This window comes from Musca autumnalis, unplaced genomic scaffold (assembly GCF_047663935.1).
Source record: "Musca autumnalis isolate F117 unplaced genomic scaffold, ASM4766393v1 scaffold_1, whole genome shotgun sequence".
Taxonomy (NCBI): Eukaryota; Metazoa; Arthropoda; class Insecta; order Diptera; family Muscidae; genus Musca; species Musca autumnalis.
This window is the reverse complement of record NW_027411644.1, coordinates 174465770-174492105: the sequence shown is the minus strand read 5'-3', so window position 1 is coordinate 174492105 and position 26336 is coordinate 174465770. Positions and strand designations below refer to the sequence as shown.

Sequence of the window (26336 nt, the reverse complement as noted above, 5' to 3'; positions counted from 1 at the left end):
ATCCCCACTTTTTATCGTGGTCAAACATTAGGGTGTCCCAAAAATAAAATAAGTAAGTTATTTGTTAAAGTGAATACCCCCAAATTTTTTTTCTTTCGCGAGTTTTCATTACAGTTCTATGTTACCATGACCATAGAAATCGCTAATAGCACAAATAACATTATATTGAAAATAAATCTAATAAAGGAGAATAAAATTACTTAAAAATATTCCAAAAAAATATAAAAAGGGAGTTAAACTTTTGGTCATAACTGCCAAAACCGCAAATTTCCGCAAAAAGTCTATATAGTTTTGAAATCTACAGGCGTTAGACTTCAATTTGGCGCTAGTGGCCATTCTTGCGAATTTTTTGAAAGTAACTTAAACTTTAAGGAAATCCATACATCTATATTAAATATTTTCATTTTGACCGATATAATAACCAAAATATATGGCAACCCTTGCAATTTAGAGGAATTTTCATAACTAGAAAAATGAAGCTAAGGCAATTTACTAAATGATTCAACTTAAGTTAAGGCGTTAATAGTAGTCCTTTTGTTTCATAACTCCGCTTAGAATATACCCATTTTTTGCTAATTTTTAAATACAATTTTTTCTTCAAAATTAGTCATGCTTGTGAGGCTTTTTCTCCTTAAGAACCGCGAAAAATTGAAAAAATAAGTTGAGTTTTGAAAATTTTGGAATGTTTTGAAGCGATTTGCGCTTTTTAATTTTTAAAACGGTATCATGCATTTTTTGATTTTTGTCGTTGGGCGCATCCACTGTGCAATAGGGGCAATATCAAAACGTGGGCCTAAACCTACAATTCTCTGCAAAAATGTTTTATATCTACACTGTAGAGTAAATACCAATTTTTTTTAATATTTCGTTAGGATAATGCCACTTAAACTTTCAAAATACCGAAAAGAGGTGTAGGGGTCATATCAATACCAAACATGCTAGGAGTAATATATGTAAAATTATCTTGATTTCAACAGACAGTCGGACGGATATCATTTTATTGACTTAGATTGATATGGGAGACAAGGCTTCCTCTTGTTTTAAATTCTTACACTGCATTGCGCTAAAATTGGAATACCACGTCGCACAGTGTGGCTAAATGCAATATTTTGTACCAAAAATGCAAACAAATCGAAAATCGCCAATGTTTTTACATTAAGGGGATAGAAAACATGCTAGCTAAGAGAAAACCCTAAAATTTCGTTGGTTGTACCGTTACATTTGAAGTAACGGTACTTATAACTTGACCTTTTTTAGCTAAAACAAGTAACAAGTTATAACCTCCACCACGAGTTGTCTTGCAGTAAAGTGGTTAGTTTCTTTTCGTTTATGATGAAGACTAAATATCAAATTTCAAAACAATGTGGCCTTCAAAATACCGAAATTCGGGAGGCAAGGTTCCATGTTGGCTATTTCAAATTTCTGGCGGAAAGAAGACTAAATACCAAATTTCCGATATTTCGGTAAGATAATGTACCTAAAACCTTATAAATACCGAAAATTGTGAGGTACGCTTTTATGGGGGATATAGAAAGACGTGGACCTATACTGATAATTCTCTCATGGAATTTAACCGCATGGAAGACTAAATAAAAAATTCAGTCATTTCGGTGGGATATTGACGTCACAACCTTCAAAATTACGAAAATCGGGAAGTACCGTTCTATAGGGGCTATATCGAAACGTGTACCTATACCGACAAATTACAGTCGGAAAGGTTTCTACCTCCAACGTAGACTAAGTATCAAATTTCAGCGCTTTCGGTGGATTGTTTGCGCCACAAACTTCAAAATACAGAAAATCGTGAGGTACCGTTCTGTGGGGGCTATATGAAGGCGTGGACCTATACCGACAAATTTACAAGGGAAAGTTGAATACCCCCAACGAAGACTAAATACCAACTTTCAGCCATTTCGGTGGGTTATTGTGGCCATAACCTTCAAAATACCGAAAATCGGGAGGTACCGTTCTATGGGGACTATATGAAGGCGTGGACCTATACCGACAAATTTGCAAGGGAAAGTTGAATACCCCCAACGAAGACTAAATACCAAATTTAAGCCATTTCGATGGGTTATTGTGGCCACAACCTTTAAAATACTAAAAATCGGGAGGTACCGTTCTATGGGGCTATATCGAAACGTGTACCTATACCGACGAATTTCAGTCGGAAAGGTTTCTACCTCCAACGTAGACTAAATATCAAATTTCAGCGCTTTCGGTGGGTTGTTGGCGCCACAATCTTCAAAATACAGAAAATCGTGAGGTACCGCTCTGAGGGAAGTTTTATACCCCCAACAAACACTTAATACCAAATTTCAGCCATTTCTGTAGAATATTGAGACCATAACCATCAAAGTAAAGAAAATTGGGAGGTACCTTTCTGTGGGGGCTATATGAAGGCGTGGACCTATACCGACAAATTTGCAAGGGAAAGTTGAATACCCCCAAGGAAGACTAAATACCAAATTTAAGCCATTTCGATGGGTTATTGTGGCCACAGCCTTCAAAATACTAAAAATCGGGAGGTACCGTTCTATTGGGGCTATATTAAAGAGAAGGCATATACGGACAAATTTCTGGGGGAAAGTTCTATACCCACAACGAAAACTAAATACCAAATTTCAGCCATTTCGGTGAAATATGGAGGCCAAGGCTTTCAAAATACCGTAAATCGGGAAGTACCCTTCTATGGGGCTACATAAAGACGGAAACCTACACAAAGATATTTTCAGGTGGAACGTTTTGTAACCCCAACGAAGATTAAACACCAAATTTCAGAAAAACATAAGTTAATAATGTCTCCAAGACGCAACTAAATCTGCCTATAGATTAATTTTATCAACATTTGAATAAATCCCAATTTTACTTTTGTTGTCAATAAATAAATACGAAATACATTAAAACATTGTTTCGAAATCGTGTAAAAGTAATTTCAATTGGAAAAGACTTTATTTTAGGCGTAGGTTTGTTGTCTAATAAGGTATTGAATAGTCTCAAGTTTCTTGTTTACTCCAAACTTTATTTTCATTTTAGAATTTTAGATGTCTCTCATAGGGATGCATGTACCCCTGTCCACGAAAATAATGCTATACCCTTTTGAGTTTTTTTTATAAATGTTATATAAGTGGGACATGTCAGAAACATAACATACCTGTAAAGGTATAGCTAAAAATATCCTTCTCAAATAATAAAACACATTTGGGAAAACTCATAATATTTATGATTTCTTTTTAAATCGATGACATTTTAAGAATTTGCTTCTATGGATGTAGAGGATGACAAGAGGAATAAAGCAAACACTAAAAGTAGTTGTTAGTTAAGTTTTGGTGTGAAAAAGGTGGATAAGAGAAACATGAAAAATAAATTTAATATGTTCTATAGTGTTAGCTTTCAATTTTTACTTCGGGAGCATTGGCACTATTGTTGTTGCCATCATCTTCATATCTTAGTCCGTCCCCATCCATGGCTATGTCATAGTGCAATATTATTATAACAAATACTCCATAAATAATAAGAACAAAAGTGTGCGACTTTATTGTTGTATGTTTGGAATGGTGGTGCTTGGTCGAGCTACCGGTGTTCTACTCGCTTCATACAAATGTGTGATGATCTATATATATAAAAGAGCAGTGAGGTGAGGTATTCACTGACTGACTGACTGACTGATTCATCACCGCCCAGACGAAACCGCGGAAGCTAGAAAGTTGAAATTTTGGGTGTAGGTTGCTGTTGGTGTGTAGGGGTGAGATAAGGCTGGGTTTTTGGAAATTCGACCCAGAAGTGTACGAAAAGTACTAAAAGGTACTAAATATGGTACCATTTGTATTAGGGAAACGGTAAGAGCTAGAATTCTGAAATTTGGAATGAGGGTAACTGATGGCGAGCTAGAAAGATGTATCAAAGGGTTTTTGGAAATTCGAACTATGAGTGTACGAAAAGTACTAAATTTAGTACAATTGCGATTTGGGTGAACAGATAGAGATGGAATCCTGAAATTTGAAATGGGAGTCACTAATGGAGAGTAACAAAGAAAGGTTTTTGGAAATTCGACCTATTAGTGTATGAAAAGTACTAAATGGTACCAAATTTAGTACAATTTGGATTTGGGTGAACGGATAGAGCTGGAATCCTGAAATTTGGAATGAGGGTCACTGATGAAGAGTAAAGATGAAAGGTTTTTGGAAATTCGAACTAGAAGGGTACGAAAAGTACTATATGGTACTAAATTTAGTACAATTTAGATTTCGGTGATCGGATAGAGATGGAATCCTGAAATTTAAAATGAGAGTCACTGATGAAGAGTAACGATGAAAGGTTTTTGGAAATTCGAACTATAATGGTACGAAAAGTACTAAATGGTACTAAATTTAGTACCATTTGGTACTTTTTGTGCGCTCATGGCGCACATGGTACTAAATTTAGTACAATTGCGATTTGGGTGAACAGATAGAGATGGAATCCTGAAATTTGAAATGGGAGTCACTAATGGAGAGCAACAAAGAAAGGTTTTTGGAAATTCGACCTATTAGTGTATGAAAAGTACTAAATGGTACTAAATTTAGTACAATTTGGATTTGGGTGAACGGATAGAGCTGGAATCCTGAAATTTGGAATGAGGGTCACTGATGAAGAGTAAAGATGAAAGGTTTTTGGAAATTCGAACTAGAAGGGTACGAAAAGTACTATATGGTACTAAATTTAGTACAATTTAGATTTCGGTGATCGGATAGAGACGGAATCCTGAAATTTAAAATGAGAGTCACTGATGAAGAGTAACGATGAAAGGTTTTTGGAAATTCGAACTATAATGGTACGAAAAGTACTAAATGGTACTAAATTTAGTACCATTTGGTACTTTTTGTGCGCTCATGGCGCACATGGTACTAAATTTAGTACAATTGCGATTTGGGTGAACAGATAGAGATGGAATCCTGAAATTTGAAATGGGAGTCACTAATGGAGAGCAACAAAGAAAGGTTTTTGGAAATTCGACCTATTAGTGTATGAAAAGTACTAAATGGTACTAAATTTAGTACAATTTGGATTTGGGTGAACGGATAGAGCTGGAATCCTGAAATTTGGAATGAGGGTCACTGATGAAGAGTAAAGATGAAAGGTTTTTGGAAATTCGAACTAGAAGGGTACGAAAAGTACTATATGGTACTAAATTTAGTACAATTTAGATTTCGGTGATCGGATAGAGACGGAATCCTGAAATTTAAAATGAGAGTCACTGATGAAGAGTAACGATGAAAGGTTTTTGGAAATTCGAACTAGAAGGGTACGAAAAATACTAAATGGTACTAAATTTAGTACAATTTGGATTTGGGTGAACGGATGGAGCTAGAATCCAGAAATTTGGAATGGGAGTCACTAATGGAGAGTAACAAAGAAAGGTTTTTGGAAATTCGACCTATAAGTGTACGAAAAGTACTAATGGGACTCAATTTAGTACAATTTGGATTTCGGTGAACAGATAGAGCCGGGATCCTGAAATTTGGAATGGGGATCACGGATGGAGAGTAACAATGAAAGGTTTTTGGAAATTCGAACTAGAAGGGTACGAAAAGTACTATATGGTACTAAATTTAGTACAATTTAGATTTCGGTGATCGGATAGAGATGGAATCCTGAAATTTAAAATGAGAGTCACTGATGAAGAGTAACGATGAAAGGTTTTTGGAAATTCGAACTATAATGGTACGAAAAGTACTAAATTTAGTACAATTGCGATTTGGGTGAACAGATAGAGATGGAATCCTGAAATTTGAAATGGGAGTCACTAATGGAGAGTAACAAAGAAAGGTTTTTGGAAATTCGACCTATTAGTGTATGAAAAGTACTAAATGGTACTAAATTTAGTACAATTTGGATTTGGGTGAACGGATAGAGCTGGAATCCTGAAATTTGGAATGAGGGTCACTGATGAAGAGTAAAGATGAAAGGTTTTTGGAAATTCGAACTAGAAGGGTACGAAAAGTACTATATGGTACTAAATTTAGTACAATTTAGATTTCGGTGATCGGATAGAGATGGAATCCTGAAATTTAAAATGAGAGTCACTGATGAAGAGTAACGATGAAAGGTTTTTGGAAATTCGAACTAGAAGGGTACGAAAAATACTAAATGGTACTAAATTTAGTACAATTTGGATTTGGGTGAACGGATGGAGCTAGAATCCAGAAATTTGGAATGGGAGTCACTAATGGAGAGTAACAAAGAAAGGTTTTTGGAAATTCGACCTATAAGTGTACGAAAAGTACTAATGGGACTCAATTTAGTACAATTTGGATTTCGGTGAACAGATAGAGCCGGGATCCTGAAATTTGGAATGGGGATCACTGATAGAGAGTAACAATGAAAGGTTTTTGGAAATTCGAACTAGAAGGGTACGAAAAGTACTATATGGTACTAAATTTAGTACAATTTAGATTTCGGTGATCGGATAGAGATGGAATCCTGAAATTTAAAATGAGAGTCACTGATGAAGAGTAACGATGAAAGGTTTTTGGAAATTCGAACTATAAGGGTACGTAAAGTACTAAATTTAGTACAATTGCGATTTGGGTGAACAGATAGAGATGGAATCCTGAAATTTGAAATGGGAGTCACTAATGGAGAGTAACAAAGAAAGGTTTTTGGAAATTCGACCTATTAGTGTATGAAAAGTACTAAATGGTACTAAATTTAGTACAATTTGGATTTGGGTGAACGGATAGAGCTGGAATCCTAAAATTTGGAATGAGGGTCACTGATGAAGAGTAAAGATGAAAGGTTTTTGGAAATTCGAACTAGAAGGGTACGAAAAGTACTATATGGTACTAAATTTAGTACAATTTAGATTTCGGTGATCGGATAGAGATGGAATCCTGAAATTTAAAATGAGAGTCACTGATGAAGAGTAACGATGAAAGGTTTTTGGAAATTCGAACTAGAAGGGTACGAAAAGTACTAAATGGTACTAAATTTAGTACAATTTGGATTTGGGTGAACGGATGGAGCTAGAATCCAGAAATTTGGAATGGGAGTCACTAATGGAGAGTAACAAAGAAAGGTTTTTGGAAATTCGACCTATAAGTGTACGAAAAGTACTAATGGGACTCAATTTAGTACAATTTGGATTTCGGTGAACAGATAGATCCGGGATCCTGAAATTTGGAATGGGGATCACTGATGGAGAGTAACAATGAAAGGTTTTAGAAAATTCGAGCCATAAGCGCACAAAAAGTACCAAATGGTACTAAATTTAGTACAATTTGGATTTGTGTGAACGGATAGAGATGGAATCCTGAAATTTGAAATGAGAGTCACTGATGAAGAGTAACAATGAAAGGTTTTTTGGAAATTCGAACTATAAGGGTACGAAAAGTACTAAATTTAGTACAATTTGGATTTGGGTGAACGGATTGAGCTGGAATCCTGAAATTTGGAATGAGGGTCACTAATGGAGAGTAACAAAGAAAAAATTTTGGAAATTCGAACTGTAAGTGCACGAAAAGTACTAAATTTAGTACAATTTGGATTTGGGTGAACGGATTGAGCTGGAATACTGAAATTTGGAATGAAGGTTACTGATGAAAAGTAACAATGAAAGGTTTTTGGAAAGTCGACCTATTAGTGTACGAAAAGTACTAAATGGTACTAAATTAAGTACAATTTGGATTTGGGTCAACGGATTGAGCTGGAATCCTGAAATTTGGACTGAGGGTTACTGAAGGAGATTAACAAAAGTACTAAATGGTACTAAATTTACAATTTGGATTCGGGTGAACGGATTTGAACTAAAAGTGTACGAAAAGTACTAAATATAGTACAATTTGGATTTGTATTAACGAATAGTGCTGAAAATTAGAATGAGAGTCACTGGTACAGAGTAAGAAAGATGTACCAAAGGTAGAAAAGTCCTAAATGGTAGTGAGTTTTGTACGATTTTGATTTGGGTGAACGGATAGAGCTGCAATCGTCAAACTTCGAATTAAGATTACTGTTAGAATGTAGAATTGAGATATGGAGGTAACTTTGGAAAATCATACTAATGTGCAAGAAGCAGTACAAAATGGTACTAAATTCGATACAATTAGTATTTGCGTGAACAGATTACTGTTGAATTGTAGGATTGCGGTTACTTTGGAAATTCGTACTTATGGAAAAGTACTAAATGAAACTACATTGGCTATAATTTGGATTTAGGTGAACGAAAAGAACTGAGGTATGAAAGTAGTTTTTGGAAAGTTGTGTACGAAAAGTGGTAAATGGTACAAAATTTGGTACCTTTTGGTATTTGGTATATGGTACAGAATTTTGTACTCTTTGTGATTTGAAGTGGTAGAAATGGAATTTTTAAATTTGAAGTTCGGTATTGGATTTGAAATTCGGTATTAGATTAGCAATTGTTGTTCAGAGTGGAGGTAGGGAGGAGGTTTTGAAAATTCGTACTTATTTATACAAAAAGTACTAAATAGTACTATAATTGGTTTCAGGGGAACATATAAAGTTGGAAAAGTGAATTGCGATTGGGATATATGTATGTTGAATATGAGGAAGTAAGTTTTGAAACGTTTAATTATGTGTACGAAAAGTTTGGTAACATGTTGGTACCAAAACCATTTTGGTATTGTGTAAACGGTTAAAGTGAGAAATACCTACTATAGGGGAACGTAAAGTGTTGGGTGTAGGAACACAGCTTGGATTATATAATTTGGACAAAAAATACGAAACAGAAAAATATTTGTTATGAAGATCACTCTGAAATTTGAAATAAAGTTCGGAGTTTGATAAATTGTACTGAATATTGTTCCATTAATTTTATGTTTCTAAATAATGTACTGGAATTATGTAGTCAGACGTAAAGAATCTTTTCAAATTTTTTTTTTTGTTTTTTGTATGATAATTTGGAAACGTGGTCCAATGCGACAATTTTGTTAACTACAAGGTTTTCGCCTGATAATAAAAAGGCCTAAATTGAAATGCATCAAAAAATTTACCGTTATATACGGTTGGCACACCCGTGCACATTAACATTAAATTTTTTTAAAATAGTTTTTTTCTAACCTTTCCTGCCAAAAGTTCCGAATTGGAAAATGTGCATAAAATCTTCAAAATACTCTATGTCTTCAAAATATCTCTTCTAATAAAAGTGGATTGAAGTAGACATTTTTTAAATTAAGCTTTTTATATCCTCTGAGTATTCAAGGTCCAAATGTAAAGAAAATTGGACAGTATAGATTTGTTCTATTTTTAAAATACACTATGTCGAGGGGTACCGTTATATGGGTATATATTCCGAAAATTTTGCGAACCTATTCGGGTTCTTGGCGAAACCGCTGAAGCTACAACCTTGAATTGTGAATGTGCGCTATTGTTGTTGTGAACGGGTGAGATAAAGTTCAGTGTTTGGAAATTCGTATTGGGAGGGAATGCTGTGTTAGTGAAGGAGCAAAACCAGAAGTCAAGTCTGAAATTTGCAATATGAGTCGCTGTTGGTGTATATCTTAAATGTTGGTATTAAAAATGGGTTTTTGTACAACCGAATCAGTCAGTGTTCACCACTTCCATATTAAATATTGTTCATATATATTTTATGCCCTTTCCGCATACGAAGTAGCGGGCATTTGCTAGTATAATAATATTTCTGAGCACAATTGACAAATACTTCGATTTTGTAATCTACATGTGCATGTAATTTTAATTTGACATATCGTTTGTAAGTCCTCCGAGGAATTTTGAGAATTAAAATTAAATTTGAATACCCTCAGCATTTATGCTAACGAGGGCAAATACTCTTTCATACGGGCAAAATGTGCCTCATCGAAATAATGGTTTTAGACCCCAAGTATGTTTGGACGATATGTGTTTCAGACAATTTGGAGTTGATTTAGCCATGTCCGTCCGTCTGTCTGTCTGTCTGGCTGGAGCGCAAGATAACTCTCGAACGGAACGTAATATTTTGTGCATACCTACTTTAAGATCGAAGATAAGTCATATCGGTCCACTCCTTCAGGTACCTCCCCCACAAAAATTCAAAAATGTACGGAAAAATTGTGCGCACGATAACTCTTGATGGGAGTGACCGATTTGGTCCAAACTTTACACATCCTAATATATCTACCAGACTATATTTGTCCACTCCTTCGGGTACCTCCCACACAAAATTTTGGATAAATTCACTTCAAGACCAGCTCTCGAATCACCTTGATTTTTAATTATTGGATTAATCGAGCTAACATGGCCTAAGGATTTGATTGATTTTTGTTGAAGCAACTTGCATTCCCTTCCTCAATTACGACAGTAAAGATTTTTTCAGGGGCAAGTCCATACTTCTTGGGAAAACATGCCGAAAGCTGTAAAAAAAACCCCTATGGCACCATATGTTGTGGCTGGAGAGGTCGAACCGAATACTGCGTTCGTTCATACATTGGATATCGCAATATTTCTTCGAACATTAGATAAAATGCGAAAGTAATGCTTATATGTCCACTCCTTCCGGTGCCTCCGCCACAAAAGTTCGAAAATACTTTGGATCTATAAATATTGTCGAAACGTAGTTTATGTTTAAATTTTGGCCCTATCTGTCCCATACTTGGGACACCACCTCCACAAATATTCAACTTTTTGCCACACAGGCTGAGGGTATATCTCTGTCGCCAAAGACGACTGAAATTTTTTTACTTGTTCCTTACTAACTTTTATTTTCAGTTTTGGTTCACTGGTTCATTTTTGATAATCCATTTTTGGCACAATTATGTCATCATTTTTGTTTTAATTTTGGACCAATCCAACCAATTCTCCTGAAATTATTTACTATTTAACAGAATTTGTTTATTTATTATTTCGTAATAAAATGACGTTACACGGTGCTCTTGAACCAAATTTAAATGGAAGGTGCTTACACCTGGGAAGTTTTTGCGGATTCTGAAACTACAATGTTCATAGATGAGAAAAATCAAAAAAGAAAAAAAATCGCCGGAGCGCTTTTTAAATAAGTCGCGATTCAAGTTGACATTTTTAGGGGTTGTTTAGGTTTTCACGATTTTGCTTAGAAACCGCAAGTCGTATCAAAATGAAACTGAAGAAAACGTTGTAGCTTTGAAAATTCTCTACAAGATTGACCTTCACGGTATTTTCGTAGGTTTTACCATTTTTGAGATATTGAAGTTCAAATTGGGACAATGCAATGATTGTATCGCCCCCTTATAAAACAATGTCATGAAGGGTGCGCCTTAACTAACTTTTAATGAAAACCGTTTACACAGGGGAAGTTTTTGCGAATTCTGAAACAGCAACGTTCATAGATGAGAAAAATCCAAAAACAAGAAAAAATCGCTGTAGGGATTTTCAAATAAGTCGCGGTCAAAATTCACATTTTTAGGTGTTTTTTAGGTTTTCATGATTTTGCTTGGAAACAGCAAGTCCAATCGAAATGGAGCTAAAGAAAATGTTGTAGCTGTGAAAATTCTCAACAGGATTGGCGTTTATGATTTGTTCTCAGGCTGTACCATTTTTGAGATAAAGAAGCTCAGTTTACATTTTTAGGTTTTTTTTTGTTAGGGTTTCGCGATTTTGCTTGAATACGGCAAGTCTTATCGGCATGGGACCTGAGAAAATTTTATAGCTGTGAAAATTCTCTACAAGACTGGCTTATGTAATTTTTCCTAGGTTGTACCACTTTTTTAGAAATAGAAGTTTAAGTTGGGAAAATGCACTCATGACATTGTTTTATAAGGAGACGATACAGAATTGAATTGAATTTGAATTGCCCCAATTTCAATTTCTGTATCTCAAAAGTTTTAAAACCTACGAATATATCATTAAGGTCAATCTTGTAGAGAATTTTGATAGCTACAACATTTTTTTATTCCCATTTTGATAGGGCTTGCGGTCACCAAGCAAAATAGCAAAAACCTAAACAACCCCTAAAAGTGTCAACTTGAATCGCGATTTATTTAAAAAGCGCTCCGGCGATTTTTTTTTTGTTTTTTGATTTTTCTCATGTATGAACATTGTAGTTTCAGAATCCGCAAAAACTTCCCAGGTGTAAGCACCTTCCATTTAAATTTGATTCAAGGGCACCGTGGTTATTTATTAAATTATTTTAAATACTAATATTCAAAATTTAATCATGTCTTCTAGAAGACCTAATTATCTATCATCCAAACTGAAGATAATATCTAAAGGATTAGATATTTACAAAAATAAAATAACCGACACAAACTCAATTTAGCCAATCACAATTGTTGCAAATTTTAAAATCAATTACAAACTTGTTTTCAACTAATTTTCTACCCATCATCTTCTGTTAAAGCCATATAAAATCCTTTAGAAATTCTAAATTGACAAATCGAATGCCAACAAACAAAAAACTACAAATCATGTCCTTTTGTAGTTCACCTGTATTAGATAACAAGCATTCTAATTATTGTTTTTCTCTTTATCTCCCTCTCTTTATTGGCTAACATTTTAATGGGCTTTTGGACTAGCAACAAAACGAACAGAAAAACTTTTACACAGAGTGCCAATTGATTTGTTTTATTGAAGTAAAGTCGTTTCAATTTTCTCACAACCTTGTTTGTAGTTGTCATTGGATGGATGTCCTTTATCTCTTTGGTGTCTCCGATGAGATTGTGTGTGTGTGTGTTTGTCCGTCCATCTATGTGAATACCTGGGGAGCTTCAACAATGTTGATCCTTGTCAAATGTCAAATTAAATTCCTGTTAGTATGTCCAACAACAACAACGGAACATGGTTGGCTTCAACATCGCTAGTTGTTGCTGCTGTTACAGCTGCTGCTTTAGTTGGACTTTGCAATTCGTTTTTTGCCTTTTTCGTTGTAGCTTTTGCCTTTAAACTTGTAGTTAACACTGGCATTGATTTCACTTGGCCTCGTGCCAATTTTTTAGTTAGATTTTTTTGGTTTAATGTTTTTTCTTTACGTTTTTAGTGAGTGTGTGATGAAGGAAGGGAAAGAGGACGAGCTTAGTTTGCATTGGTTGGCTTCTAAATTTAGCCAAGTTTTATGTTCATTATCCTTTTTTCAAGTCGAGTGATTTTTATAGATGGCTTATAGATTTAGGGTATTATTATTGGGTTTTTCAAAAACAAGTAGACTTTTATAGATTTTGAAGAAATGAAATAATTCGAATTTCAAATGTAATAATTCAATTTTCAAATGAAAAAATTCAAATTACGAATTGAGAAACTAGAATTAGAAATGAAAAATTCAAATTATAAATGAAATAATTCGAACTTCAATTGGAATTCTCAAATTATAAATGAAATAATTCGAAATTCAATTGGAATTCTCAAATTATAAGTGAAATGTTTCGAACTAGTGAAATTCTTAGAATTACATGTGAAAATGGTTTACGATGGAATATAAAAAGTTTTCGATCTGCTTTCTTAATTCCGTTTTTAGATGGAAGGAAATACTGAAATAGCTAAGGGTTTCAAATCATTATTTTATAATGAATCTAAGATGTAAATCCAACAAACTTTATGCAAATTAGTTTCATAGAATATGGATTGTGTTCAAATTAAATTTTTAGTTTCCATTGAAATAATAAAATTTTCTTCTCCTGAATACTAAGCAGTTAGGCATCGATTTAAATTATGTGAAAAACACGATTAAACATGTATGCCAGTTACATCCCTAAGCTCAAAAAAACTTCTACGTTATGTTCTTATTTTCTTTTAACTTCATTATCCAATATTTTACTCTAGACGTCAATATAATAGCATGCTGACATCTTCAACAAGAACTTTATTATCATTATCATCATTGTTATAGGCATTATTGTTGTTGTTGCCATCATTTTTATATCCTCGTCCGTCTCCATGGCTATGTCATCATTGTGCAACATTGTTATAACAAACACTCCATAAATAATAACGTTAGAAGCGTGCGACTTGATTCTTGTCTCTTTTGAATGGTGGCGGTGGTGGTTCTTGCTGTGTGTGTTTCGAGCTACCGGTGTTTGGCACGCTTCATAGAAATTTTGTGATGATATAATAATATTTTTGTGCACAGTAGTATAAAAATCTCCTTAGAATTTTTTATAATAAATATATTTATATTATGGTGCCAGCATAAGGCATCATTTTCCAATTTTAGTGATTTTGAAGGTGTTGGCCACATTGGCCAAACGATTCGCAGCAGTAACCTTTTTGATTACATTGTCAATATAGTACCAAGGTATCGGATTTTGGATATTATAGCGACACTGTTAAAGGAAGTAGAAACCTTCTGTCAGAAAATTGTTAATATAGACATAAGTAATAACATTCTATATTAGGCCGGGGCGATTTATGTGGAAGGAAAAGAACTGATTCCTGGGATTATACTGAGCAAAAAGTCTGCTAGTGCATATGTCTACGTGAAAATCGAGCATCCCTATTTTGACTAGAAATTTTTTATCCACGTTTTTTTTTTAATATTTTGGCATATAACAGATTTTCGATAATTAACAACTCTTTAGTACATCGCAAAATTATTGGAACTCTCCTTTAGGAAGTTTTGGCCTTGAGACTGTGAACATTTTTCGGAAAATGTCAATAAATGACACTGTGCTACAAAAGTTGAATATTTTTCTGATCAACTTTTGTAGCACAGTGGATATTGTAGCGACATAGTTAAAGGATGTCAGAAAATTGTTAATATAGACATAAGTAATACCATTCCATATTAGGCCGGGGCGATTTGTGTGGAAGGAAAAACCCTTAATGGGCGCGTCGCGTTTCTGATTCCTGGGATTATACTGAGCAAAAAAGTCAGCTAGAGCATATATCTACGGTGAAAATCTAGCCTCCCGATTTTGACTTGAAATTTGTTAACCACGTTTTTTTGGATATTTTGGCACATAACAGCCAAACCATTAAGATTTTCGATCCAACACTCAGACAAAAATTGTAGCTAAGACAATAAATAAGAACTATGTAGTACATCGCAAAATCATTGGAACGCTACTTTAGGCAATTTTGGCCTTGAGACTGTGAAAATTTTTCGGAAATTGTCAACAAATACAGTGTCATTTGTTGACTACTAAAGTTGAATATTTTTCTGACCAACTGTTGTAGCACTGTGTCATTTTTCGAAATTTCTCAAGAAATTTGCACTGTCTCAAGGCCAAAACTGCCTGGAGAAGCATTCCAGTGCTCTGCGATGTACTAGAGAGCTCTTAATTATTGTCTTGACTACAATTTTTGGTCTCAGTGTTGAATCGAAAATCTCAATAGTTTAGCTTTTATATGCCAAAATATCCACAAAAACGTGGATAAAAATCTTCAAGTCAAAATCGGGAGGCTCAGTACAATCCCAGGAATCAGGAAAGCAACGCGCCCTTTAAGGGTTTCAAGTCGCCCCGGCTTCTTCTACATATTTGAAATGACTAAAAATGTCCGCACCGATGGTATAGCAATTTCGGCCTTTTGACATACAGTAAAGTTGGTCTGAGCTCTGTGGACGCCTTTTGCGGCGATATCATCCTTCTTTCTCTATTAATTATTTTACTGATCGACCCAATATTTTACCGCAATCTCTATGTAATCGACAGTCTAGTATCCAGAAGAGTTACGCATCGGCAGCAGCCGTTAGAACTACCCCTCCAATGCAGGACACTATTAAGGAAGGAACCTCGACCATGGAACTGGACGAGAATGTTCTCACTACCTCAATCAGTGTCGGTAATCGATTTACAAAGAGAAGAAAAACCCTCGACCATCACGATGAAAAAGTGCAGGTTGATCAGGATTAATGTTGTGAGCAAAGTCTAAATAAGATACCTTCACCTAGCCAAGGTAAATTCTGATCTTAACAAACTCTCTCTCTCTCTCTCTCTCATCCCGATGTCTGTAGAGCAGCAATCGGCACACAACAACAATTTGAGTAAACACTGTTGTTAGTGCATGGTTTTTCAATTAGTGAGTGGAGAGAGAATCTCTATTTGCTTGCTCGCGAGTAAAGGGCTGCGGAATGTTACTGTAGAGGCCAAATTGAATCCAATGTAAGCATCGGCCCCAAATGGCCCCTTAAGACCTTTTGAAACTAACACCTTCTCAAAAGGGAGGCTCTGTCATCTCACCGGCAGAATTCACCTTCAGAAGGATGCGCAGTCAAAGATGATGAATCAACCCCAAGACAAATCAAGGATGCAGAGGGCTGGAAAAAATTACTCAGCACCGGGTTCTATACTTGTGCTTTCAACCAAATCCAACCCTTCTCTACTAAAGAACAAGGTGAAGAGAGAAAAGAACCACACACGGAGACTAAATAACTCAAACCGAGTCAGAAATCCAAGCCCTCTGCAAAATCTAACTGCCATCAAGAGACTGAAAGCCGGAAAGATACCACTGTCAAAATAGCCTCACAATCTAACCAAAACCACAAATTTACTTCCGGCGCTCTTCTCACGGGTGACAGTGCTGGAAACAACACCAAACGACCGATGGTTCGAGATGAACTTAGACTTGCGGTTCGATCAAGGTAAAATCAGTGTAAATCGATGGCTGCTTATTGAAGATCGTCTGTTTTTGAGCGATGGGGATCCTTTCAAGCATACTCAGTTCAGCCTGCTGCTGTCTGTGTGTGGATTCCCTGTTATCTCAGTAGTTGGTCTTTGCGAACTCTGGGAAGGATGCAAACTTGCGATCATAAGAGTGAAGGAGATTCCATTTAGAAGAGTATTGTCAGCAAGGCCGTCACCGGCCCTGTGGACCCTATACGCATACTTGGTACGCAGAATAACAATCTCCAGACCAGAGAATAGAAGTCTAAGGATGCCTGAGGTAATCTGCAATTTGTACTTGTTTGGATAAGATTCCGCATCGCACCAAGACAGTAGAGGATCATAGGCAGCAATCATTTCGCACAATGCATATCGATTAATGTAAAGGGGCGGTTAGTGAACTTTTTTAGCCCTCACGAAGTCTGAGGTTAGTATCGTCTTAGTCCAGGAGCAATATTTATACAAAAACATGTAAAAAATGTATCAGTCGACACTGCCGAACCGAAGTGAACCGAAGTAGTCCACATCTAATTCGACGTAAGTTTAGAAGAACAGCTCGTTTTAGGAGAAATAGTTTTTACCGTTTCAGTCAGAATGGACTTACCCCCGATAAATATTATACTGTCTTAATATGATTTGCTGTACAAATTTCAAAACGATATTAGACATTACCTAGAACTGCAGATTTGCGAATAATTTAGACATTTTGTGTGAGAGAACCGATAGTTTCCCTATAAGAACATGATTTAGGTGTGAAATATTACGATGCCCAATTGTTGCAAATCACTCTTTTCGATTGTCATCTCGCTCATCTTTAGTTGATCACCTTGGACTTTTAGAACATTCAAACCATTATGTCGGGGAGCATGGACTTTTCCACCAAAAAATATTATATCGCTGTAAAAATTTCCAATATAGAACTTCTTTGAACCTTATATAAGTTTGGAAGAAATGTTACGATGTGCAAAGTTTCGTCCAATTCGGATACTCAATTCGTAACTTTTCGTGTTTTGCAGTCATTTAAATTCATGCAGGCAGGGTTATTAAGAGCTTATGGGATATTATCTCAGAAATTATGGACTTGCCCGACTGGTCGCGAGCACAACCTGCTGCAAAAAGGACATGACAATCCGTGATGAGTTCCTAAACTGCAACAACCAAATTTTGGACCAACTCGGTTGATCCGATAGAGAGTTATCGTGCGCTCCAGCCTACCAAACGGAGATGCCTACATCGACTACAAATTGTCTGAAACTGATTTCGTCCAAACATTCTTGAGACACATTAAAGGTTGAAGATATAAAAAATTAAAATTTGCTTAGTCTAGAAATTGTATATGCGAATCCAAGTGGATGTGCACCCATACCCTCGTGATTCACTGTCACCGTACTTTTACCCATTTATTAACAACGTTTAGAAATTTTTCATGCTCCACTTTTACTATAACAATCATTAAGAAAGAAGACATAAAATTACGCCTTTACAAAAACTTCAAAAATATTTTTTTGAACAAAAGCCGACGACTATGGAAATGGTTGGAATATTATTTGCTATTGTCCTTTTCAAAAACATCCTTAACTGTTGAAAATAATAACAATGCCAAAAAATGTTTTCGTTTGCTTTCTTCAAACTCCTTAAAATGATGCGATGAGATTTTCCATTCGAACAAGAAGAAAAAAACTGGCTATACATAAACATTCAACCCTAGAAAACGTATCACAACAGACAACCTAAAATGATGACAAATTTGTTCTTATTCAGCTCGTTTTTTTCTTCAACTATTATTACCAACAGCCCAAAGAGGGCGTAGAAGGCGATGTTGATGATGATATGCTTGAAGTTTTGAATTCTTTTGTATTTTATATGAAACACAATTCATATAAGAATATTTTTCTTATATACATACATATGTATCATTATACTATTATGCGAAATGGCATGTATAAAAATACATATGTATGTGTATATTCATATGTGTTTGTTTGCTTGTACTTCCTTGTTCTTCATATTGATATGGAGAGAGAAAAACATTTCATGCTGTTTGAGTTTGGTACAAGGTTAGAACAAATATTCTTCCACACATCCATCCATCTATTCATATTGCTCCTTGTGTTATATGTAGATACGTGAAACTACAATAAAATCTTTGCCAAAAGGCATAATGACATCTTTATGACATTTACATGTTTGTACAAACACAAACACACACACATTCACGTAGCATTTAAATACCAAGAAAAATGTAATATTGCTACCATTAGCTCGTTTTACTCTATTTCATAACGTCCTCAAGTTTTGGAGGGCGTTTTTAAATGCCAATATTATGGTGCGAGGGGTAGCCACTAAAGTTTGAGAAAACAATAAAGTAGAGATATTTGTTGCATATAAAAGTAACAATTTTAATATAATTCCAGAAAGAAATATTTTATGCTAAAGAGGTATCATGAGAGCAAGTTCTTTCGGAATACACGCAGGTATGCATACATCTTAATAAAAAAATTAATTTCTGGAACCAGAATATAAGAAAAGTCTTTAACCCTGAAACTAAAGACAAGAACAAGATATTTTCTATTAGCTGGCTTACCAGTGCTTTTCGTCCTTCTCTATTCCCAGTCTCTTCTCCAACAGATGTCTATTTTTATAAACACTCTTCAATACCCCACCACTTCATACATGAGAACGAACATAAAATTATGCTGATGTCAGATGTATTGCACCCACTCAATGTTAAACTTTCTATGGAAATAGCTTTCCGCTCTTTGTTCCTAACTCCTCTTTCTCTTTTGCCACTGGCTACCATTTAGTCTTACTTAAATCACCCCCATAGTTTTATTATCATCCATATTGCCATATCCCAAACCAAAATGAAATCGTAAGGGAATTATAAAGGGATGAATGTCATCATTTGTCACACAGAAATAAACTCCCAACAACCAGTCAGCCATGGGGACTTTCTCAATAAAATACTTAGTGAAAAGCTTCTGTTTACCCATTGAAAAATAAGTGGAATATTTATATCCCCCCTTTTCAACAATACAGGGGCATGCAATGGCAACACAAGAAAAAAGATACAACCAAAATCCATTTTAATAACATTTTCAATTCACTCACTCACGCAATCGGAAATTGTTTTGTATGAGGTATTGCAGAAAGAAAATAGAAAATTGAATATTAAATCGAAAATTAATTGTTTAACTATATGAAAAAGATCACTGGAGCGTACTGTGCTCCAGAATAGATTAATAAATTTTTAATCGAGGGGTGCCATTTCCAAATAACGAACTTTTATCGCACTGAATAACTAGTTCCTCTATGGTCACTAGATGTCGAAAAATACACTAAAAATCTTCGTAATTTAGCTAAAAAAATTGTTTGTCGACAGTGAGCATTGTCCACACAACTCTCAGATTTGAAGCAAGACATATACGCTCTGAGCGTGTTGGATGTACGATCGTTCGTTGCAGCAAAGGTACGCACCCGCTTAAACGTAGCAAACAAAGTACGAACAGACACAACACGAAAGTTAGACATCGGTAAGCTGCAATCACAACAGATAGCCACAGCATATTCCACTCAACTAGCCCAATTGCTTAATCAAAGCACTCCTCATCCCGATAACATATCAGCGCAATGGCAAAGCATTGCCCACTCCATGCAAACAGCCGCAAAATCCATAATTGGACACCAGAGGCCTCCACCAAGGAATCCATGGTATGATCAGGAGTGTCGTGCTGCCACCGAAGAGAAAAATGCGGCATATAGGGCTACTTTACAATCCGTAGCAACGCGTAGCGCACGAGAGAGATACAGGGAGAAAAGGAGAGAGGAGAAACGTCTTTTCCGCAGGAAAAAGAGAGAGTTGGAAAAGTGGGAGTGTGAACAAATCGAGATGTACAGGAGCCAGAATGAAGTCCGAAAATTCTACCAAAGAGTCAAGCATCAAAATGATGGCTTTGGTACAGGCACATCCTCCTGTAGAGACCAGCAAGGTAATTTGGTAACTGATACAGATAGTGTACTCAGGATATGGAAAGAACATTTTTCAAAACTGTTGGTATCCAATAGCAGCGAAGACGACGAAGATACCACAGTCCCAATCCCAGAAGATGGTATTGAATGTATACCGCCCAGCCAAGATGGGGTAAAGACAGCAATAAATCGGCTGAAGAATAATAAGGCAGCAGGAGCCGATGGCTTACCAGCCGAGCTGTTCAAAACCGGAGGCGACACGCTGATAAGGTGTATTCATCAGCTAGTTAGCACCATCTGGCAGGATGAACGAGTACCCGACGATTGGAACCTGAGTATCCTGTGCCCCGTCCACAAGAAGGGAGATAAGACTGTATGCTCTAACTATAGGGGCATAAGTCTACTCCCTATTGCCTACAAGATCGTGTCAGGGATATTGTGCGAATGACTAAAGCCTATGGTCAACGAGATAATTGGACAATACCAATGCGGCTTTAGACCTGGCAAGTCCACCATTGACCAGATATTTACCCTGCGGCAAATCCTGGAGAAGACCCAAGAGATGCAGATCGACACCTACCACCTTTTTGTCGATTATAAAGCAGCCTTCGACAGCGGGATGAAAATACCGAATTGGCTGAATTAATTGGTCTTCGACTATAGGCTGTTTGACGCCAAATATCACTGTTCAGTTGAGAGGTTGTGTGAAGTGAAGGATTTGAAAACACCGATGGTCTTGGTGAAAATGCTCCCAGACTTGGTGAATCTATTGGTTGAAATCCATTGATATTTTCCATAGTTAAAGTTCTTTGATGATAATCATTAATATCTGGACATACGGAATTTTCTCTTGACATGGGATTTCCTGGTGTGAGGAAGCTCTTGAGAGACCTTCATCCATGGGTGTTAGTGGGCTATTAACTGTTTGTAAAAGTAATCCATTTCTTGGAATTTCTGTCATTGATTGTCTTTGATTGAAATAGCCACCCGCCAACCATGAGGCATTGGTGGAGTTGTGAGCTAAATTGGTGGTACTAAATCTGGTTGGTGACAATAGTCTGTTTGGTCTTGTGGTGGCAGTATTTTGATTTGAAGTTTGTTGATAAACAGCACTTGTTGAGGCCGAGAATGGTGAAAATATCCCAGAGGTAACATGTTGTGTAGGCTGCTGCTGTGAATAGGTTCTGTCGCCATTAAAAACTGTAGTCGTATTCCCTGCAGTAAAGAATGAGGCATCATTATCCTGAGTTTGGTTGATTATACGTGATTGTTCTCTGGGTTCAACAAACGAATTATTAAAAACACTAGCCGCTGTCATGGAGGTATTCAATCCTAATGTGGATCCATGATGTGTTGGTCTATTATTCAATTGCAAATCAGAGGCAAATAATCCTTGACGTGTTGGTGGCATTGGCATTGGAGTGGCAAATACGGGTCTCAACGTTTGATTTTCTTCGCCAGCATAACTGCGGAAACTGGAGTTGGGTGAAATTTGTCTTCTGGGTAATTGATTTAAGGAAAATGCCGATGAGGTTAATGGTGACGTGGCCAAAAGTCGAGGTGAGCTACCGTTGCAGGATTTTATGGGAGATGATTTGTTTGATTTTACACTATGCATTGATACACAGCTACCATTTGGTATCCCCGCAAAGCTCATCCGTCTTTGCAAAATGACTTTAACTGACACGAGGTCCTCAGTTAAAATAGGAAAGAACCTCTCCGAAGAGTTTGGTACCAAAAGAGGTTTCAGACAAGGAGACAGCCTTTCGTGTGATCTCTTTAACATCCTGCTGGAAAAGGTTATACGAGAGGCAAACGTCAAAAGAAGTGGCACAATCTACACCAATAGTCACATGTTACTTGCTTATGCTGATGATATAGACATCATAGGCCGATCAGTAAAAGAAGTAACTGATACGTTTATGAAGGTCGAAGGAGAATCAGCTAAAGTGGGTCTGGCGGTAAACGGTGAGAAGACCAAGTTGATGGTGTCGACGCGCAATGCGTCCATTGAGCTCGGACCGACTGTGGAAGTTGGTTCCTATAATATTGAGGTAGTAAAATACTTCGTCTACCTCGGCACCTCCGTAAACACAACAAAAGACATAAGTTGTGAAATAAAAAGAAGAATTATATTGGCCAACAGATGCTACTTTGGTTTAAGTAAGCAGTTCAAAAACAAAGCCACATCTCGTCAAACAAAAAAAAAAACGCTCTACCAAACACTGATACTACCCGTGCTGATGTATGGCTCCGAAGCCTGGGTACTTGCGCAAGCAGACATGGCAGTGCTTGGTGTGTTTGAGAGAAAAATTCTTCGAAAGATCTACGGACCAATCTGCGTTGACGGTGAATATCGACGTCGCATGAACCACGAGCTGTATCTGCTATACAACGACATCAATATTGTTAAACGTATCGAGATGCAGCGATTGCGTTGGCTAGGCCATATCATAAGAATGAGCGATGATGACCCCGCTAAAAAGGTGTATAAACACGGACCGCTTGGCGGTGCACGCAGAATTGGCAGGCCAAGGAATAGATGGCGCAAACAAGTGGATGATGAGATGAAAAGGCGATGAAAGGAGATGAAAAAGCGAAGCAACAAAAAAAGAGAATTGGAAATCTTTTCTTAGTTCGGCCTATAGAACAAATGTTCTGTAATGGGCCAGCTAAGTAAGTAAGTACATATACGCTCTGTACAAGCGTACTCATTAGTTACTTAGTAAGTAGTTTTGCTTTGTAAAATTTTTAAAGGCCTCCACTCACCTATCAGTCATGCTGTCGGGCCGATGAACCCTTTTTGTATGTGTGTGCATGACAAGTGTGTAGCAAAGCCTTCAGTCAATTCTCGAAATCTTGAAATTTTCCTCCAAAAATGAATTGATTTTAAATTTTTATTTTTTCCTTCACAAACAAAAATTTTATATTGACAATTTGAAAATAAACACAATTCACCCAAACTAAAGGGGGTTTATTTTGAAATCAAAACTATTTTGATTTTCATCAGTCTTGAAAAACTCACACATACATTCTCAAATTTTCGAAAATGTACACACACTATCACATACATGCTGTCGGGCAGACTGATAGGTGAGTGGACGCCTTAAGAAATAACCCATTATTTGCCAGCTGCAGAAAGTAGCTTGTTTACATAACTTTGTGATGGGCTATTCGGCTCATGCGGCTTCCAAATTGTTGCAGCACAGAGAGGAAGAAGCAAGTTTTTGTATCCAAATATCATCCAATTTTCCATTTTTTTATTTTTAATTGAAAGGCGAATATCCCAGCTTTGGTCGAGGACATTTCAATTAAAGCGGCCCATTTAAAGAAGACCATCTGAGCCATAAATTGTTATCAATTATGTTATTGAACGTGGTCAAATATTAAATACATAGAAAAGAAGTAAAAAAGAATCACAAAAGTAATGTTGCATGACAATCGAATTATAATTGAAAATTTAACGTATTCTATATAATCTATCCTACAAGTCTTCTGCCAGAAGACCTACTGGTCTTCTCACAAAGATCTACTGGTTTTCTCATATTGTCTGTTGTGAGAAGTCATCCTTGTCTTCTATTAAAGGACCTGTTGGACTCCTATGAAAGACATTGTGGTCTCTATGGGAAATCATACTGATTACACTGTGACACAAAATGAAGTCAACGTCTGGGGCGAAAAATTCCCTTTGGGAATCAAAGCCTCAATCGAGTATATTAATACATTTCGTACTTGGTGTTCGATTTATCTTACTGTTCGCAGGGTTACCCTGCGTTTACAAATGCCAGTACTGGCAAGACAATAGCAAAAATACAAACCTTCTTCACAAATACATTTATAAATTTTTAAATATGTATAGAGAAAAGTATGAATGTATTGGTGAAAATGGTTTGTAACTTTACTATTGTCTTGCCAATACTGTCTGTGTATAAACGCCTAGTAAATCGTAGTTTTTTCAAAAAAAAATATTTATGGACAAAAAAGATAACATGTTTAACATGTTTTGGTATAGATATTAAGTCTAATCTGTCACAAAATAAAAAAAATCTTCCCTTCCCCTGTAGGATTTTGCGGCTAAAACTCTGAAAACCCCTAAAATCGGGAGGTAATATTCTACGGAGGCTATATAAAACGTGGACCTTCACTGACAAATTTCTGGAGGAAATTTTAGTAGTCCCAAAGAAAACTAAATATATATAAAATTACTGACATTTCTGTAGGATAATGCATCTAAATCCCCGAAAAAAAAAAACCGAAAAATAGGGCGAAAATTATAAAATTAATCAATAAAACAGAAAATAAATAATTTTTTTACTTTTATACATATATGTAGGTTAAGCGCCAGTGTTCGAAATTTCGAACACCATTTTCCGGGAAAACGAAAGATCGGAAATTTTTTTGTGTAGATTTTTGACATCAGTGGATCCTAGTTACCCTAAAAAAGTATTTTTTCTTAAAAAAATAAATAAAAAAATTGTCTCGGGACGAAATGGGCTAAGAACCCCAATGGATCCCACAACTGAAGTTGTTAGTGTTGTGACACCACAACCCTAAGAAAGTTCACCCGTAAAGATATAAATGGCGGAGCAAATTGATATTTTATATTTTTGGAATATGTAAACAACGTCCAGCTAGGTCATGTGGAGACCCCATAAGAGGAAGAATTCCTCCTCTGTGCTTTGATTTATTCGTTTGATGCCTTTATGGATACTTTCCATCCTGACTTTTTGTTTAGATAGGAACAGGTATATGACGTTTTCGACGCTTACAACAGTTTAAAGACCGAAACCCTAAAAATGACGGACCATCCCTTGGCACTACGCTCTTACTCGCCGATAATCATTGAATTTAAAACAGAATAAGCCGACACTAACTTATATGAAGGTAATCCATACTACACCATTTTCACATGTAATTCGAATAATTTCAGATGTAATTCGAAACATTTCATTTGTAATTTGAGAATTCCAATTGAATTTCGAATTATTTCATTTGTAATTTGAAAATTTCATTTGGAATTCGAATTATTTCATTTGTAATTTGAGAATTCCATTTGATATTTGAATTATTTCATTTGTAATTTGAATTTTTTCATTTGTAATTCGAATTATTTCATTTGTAATTCGAATTGCTCCATTTGTAATTTGAATTTTCTTCATTTGAAATTCCAAATGAAAAAATTCGATTTACAAATAGAAAAATTCAAATTACAAATGAAAAAATTCGAATTACCAATGAAATAATTCGAATTACAAATGAAAAATTCAAATTACAAATGAAATAATTCGAATATCAAATGGAATTCTCAAATTACAAATGAAATAATTCGAAATTCAATTGGAATTCTCAAATTACAAGTGAAATTTCGAATTTCAAATGAAATAATCAAATTACAACTGAAATTCTTCGAATTACATGTGAAAATGGTGTAGACTCTTTTGTGGTGTTAGTACGGAATACGCTTTATTATTAATCAGAATATGGCCTAGATAATCTTCTAATTATTCATTCCCTAATGTACCTCTATAAATCGTCTAAAAATGAACTAAATCATTTTTATTTTTCAAATGTTATATCAAGCTTTTTGTAGAAAATTAACTTATGTTGAAACTGAGGTATGGGGTATTGTATCTCGCGATCAGTTTTACTATACCATAACTTTTGACCGCATTTCAGCAAAATAAACTGTTTTAGCCCGAATCACCGAGGGGTTTCTTTAAATAATAATTTGAGCGGAAGCTGTGGTCGTACTAATGTAAAAAAATCGAAAAAAAACGTTGAAATAAACGAGTTTCATTATGTTATTTTCCAATTAGTGGTTTTACAACACAATGTAGAGCTTAATGCTCAAAGGAGAAGTTAAAGAGC

The 26336-nt window shown here is 35.7% G+C and overlaps 2 protein-coding genes across 14 annotated transcripts in view; one reads left to right on the top strand and one right to left on the bottom strand.

The window, feature by feature from the left end:
• NK7.1 (homeobox protein NK7.1) overlaps nucleotides 1-26336 on the top strand; it is a 382305-nt gene that overhangs the window by 160828 nt on the left and 195141 nt on the right. The gene's annotated exons all lie outside the window — the stretch shown is intronic.
• Nucleotides 17246-22086, bottom strand: LOC141389328 (uncharacterized). The gene is made up of 3 exons (XM_073960694.1): nucleotides 21308-22086; nucleotides 21049-21275; nucleotides 17246-17370 (listed from the first exon to the last, which is right to left on the bottom strand). The coding sequence occupies exons 1-3, from the start codon at nucleotides 22084-22086 to the stop codon at nucleotides 17246-17248; spliced, it is 1131 nt and encodes a 376-aa protein (XP_073816795.1).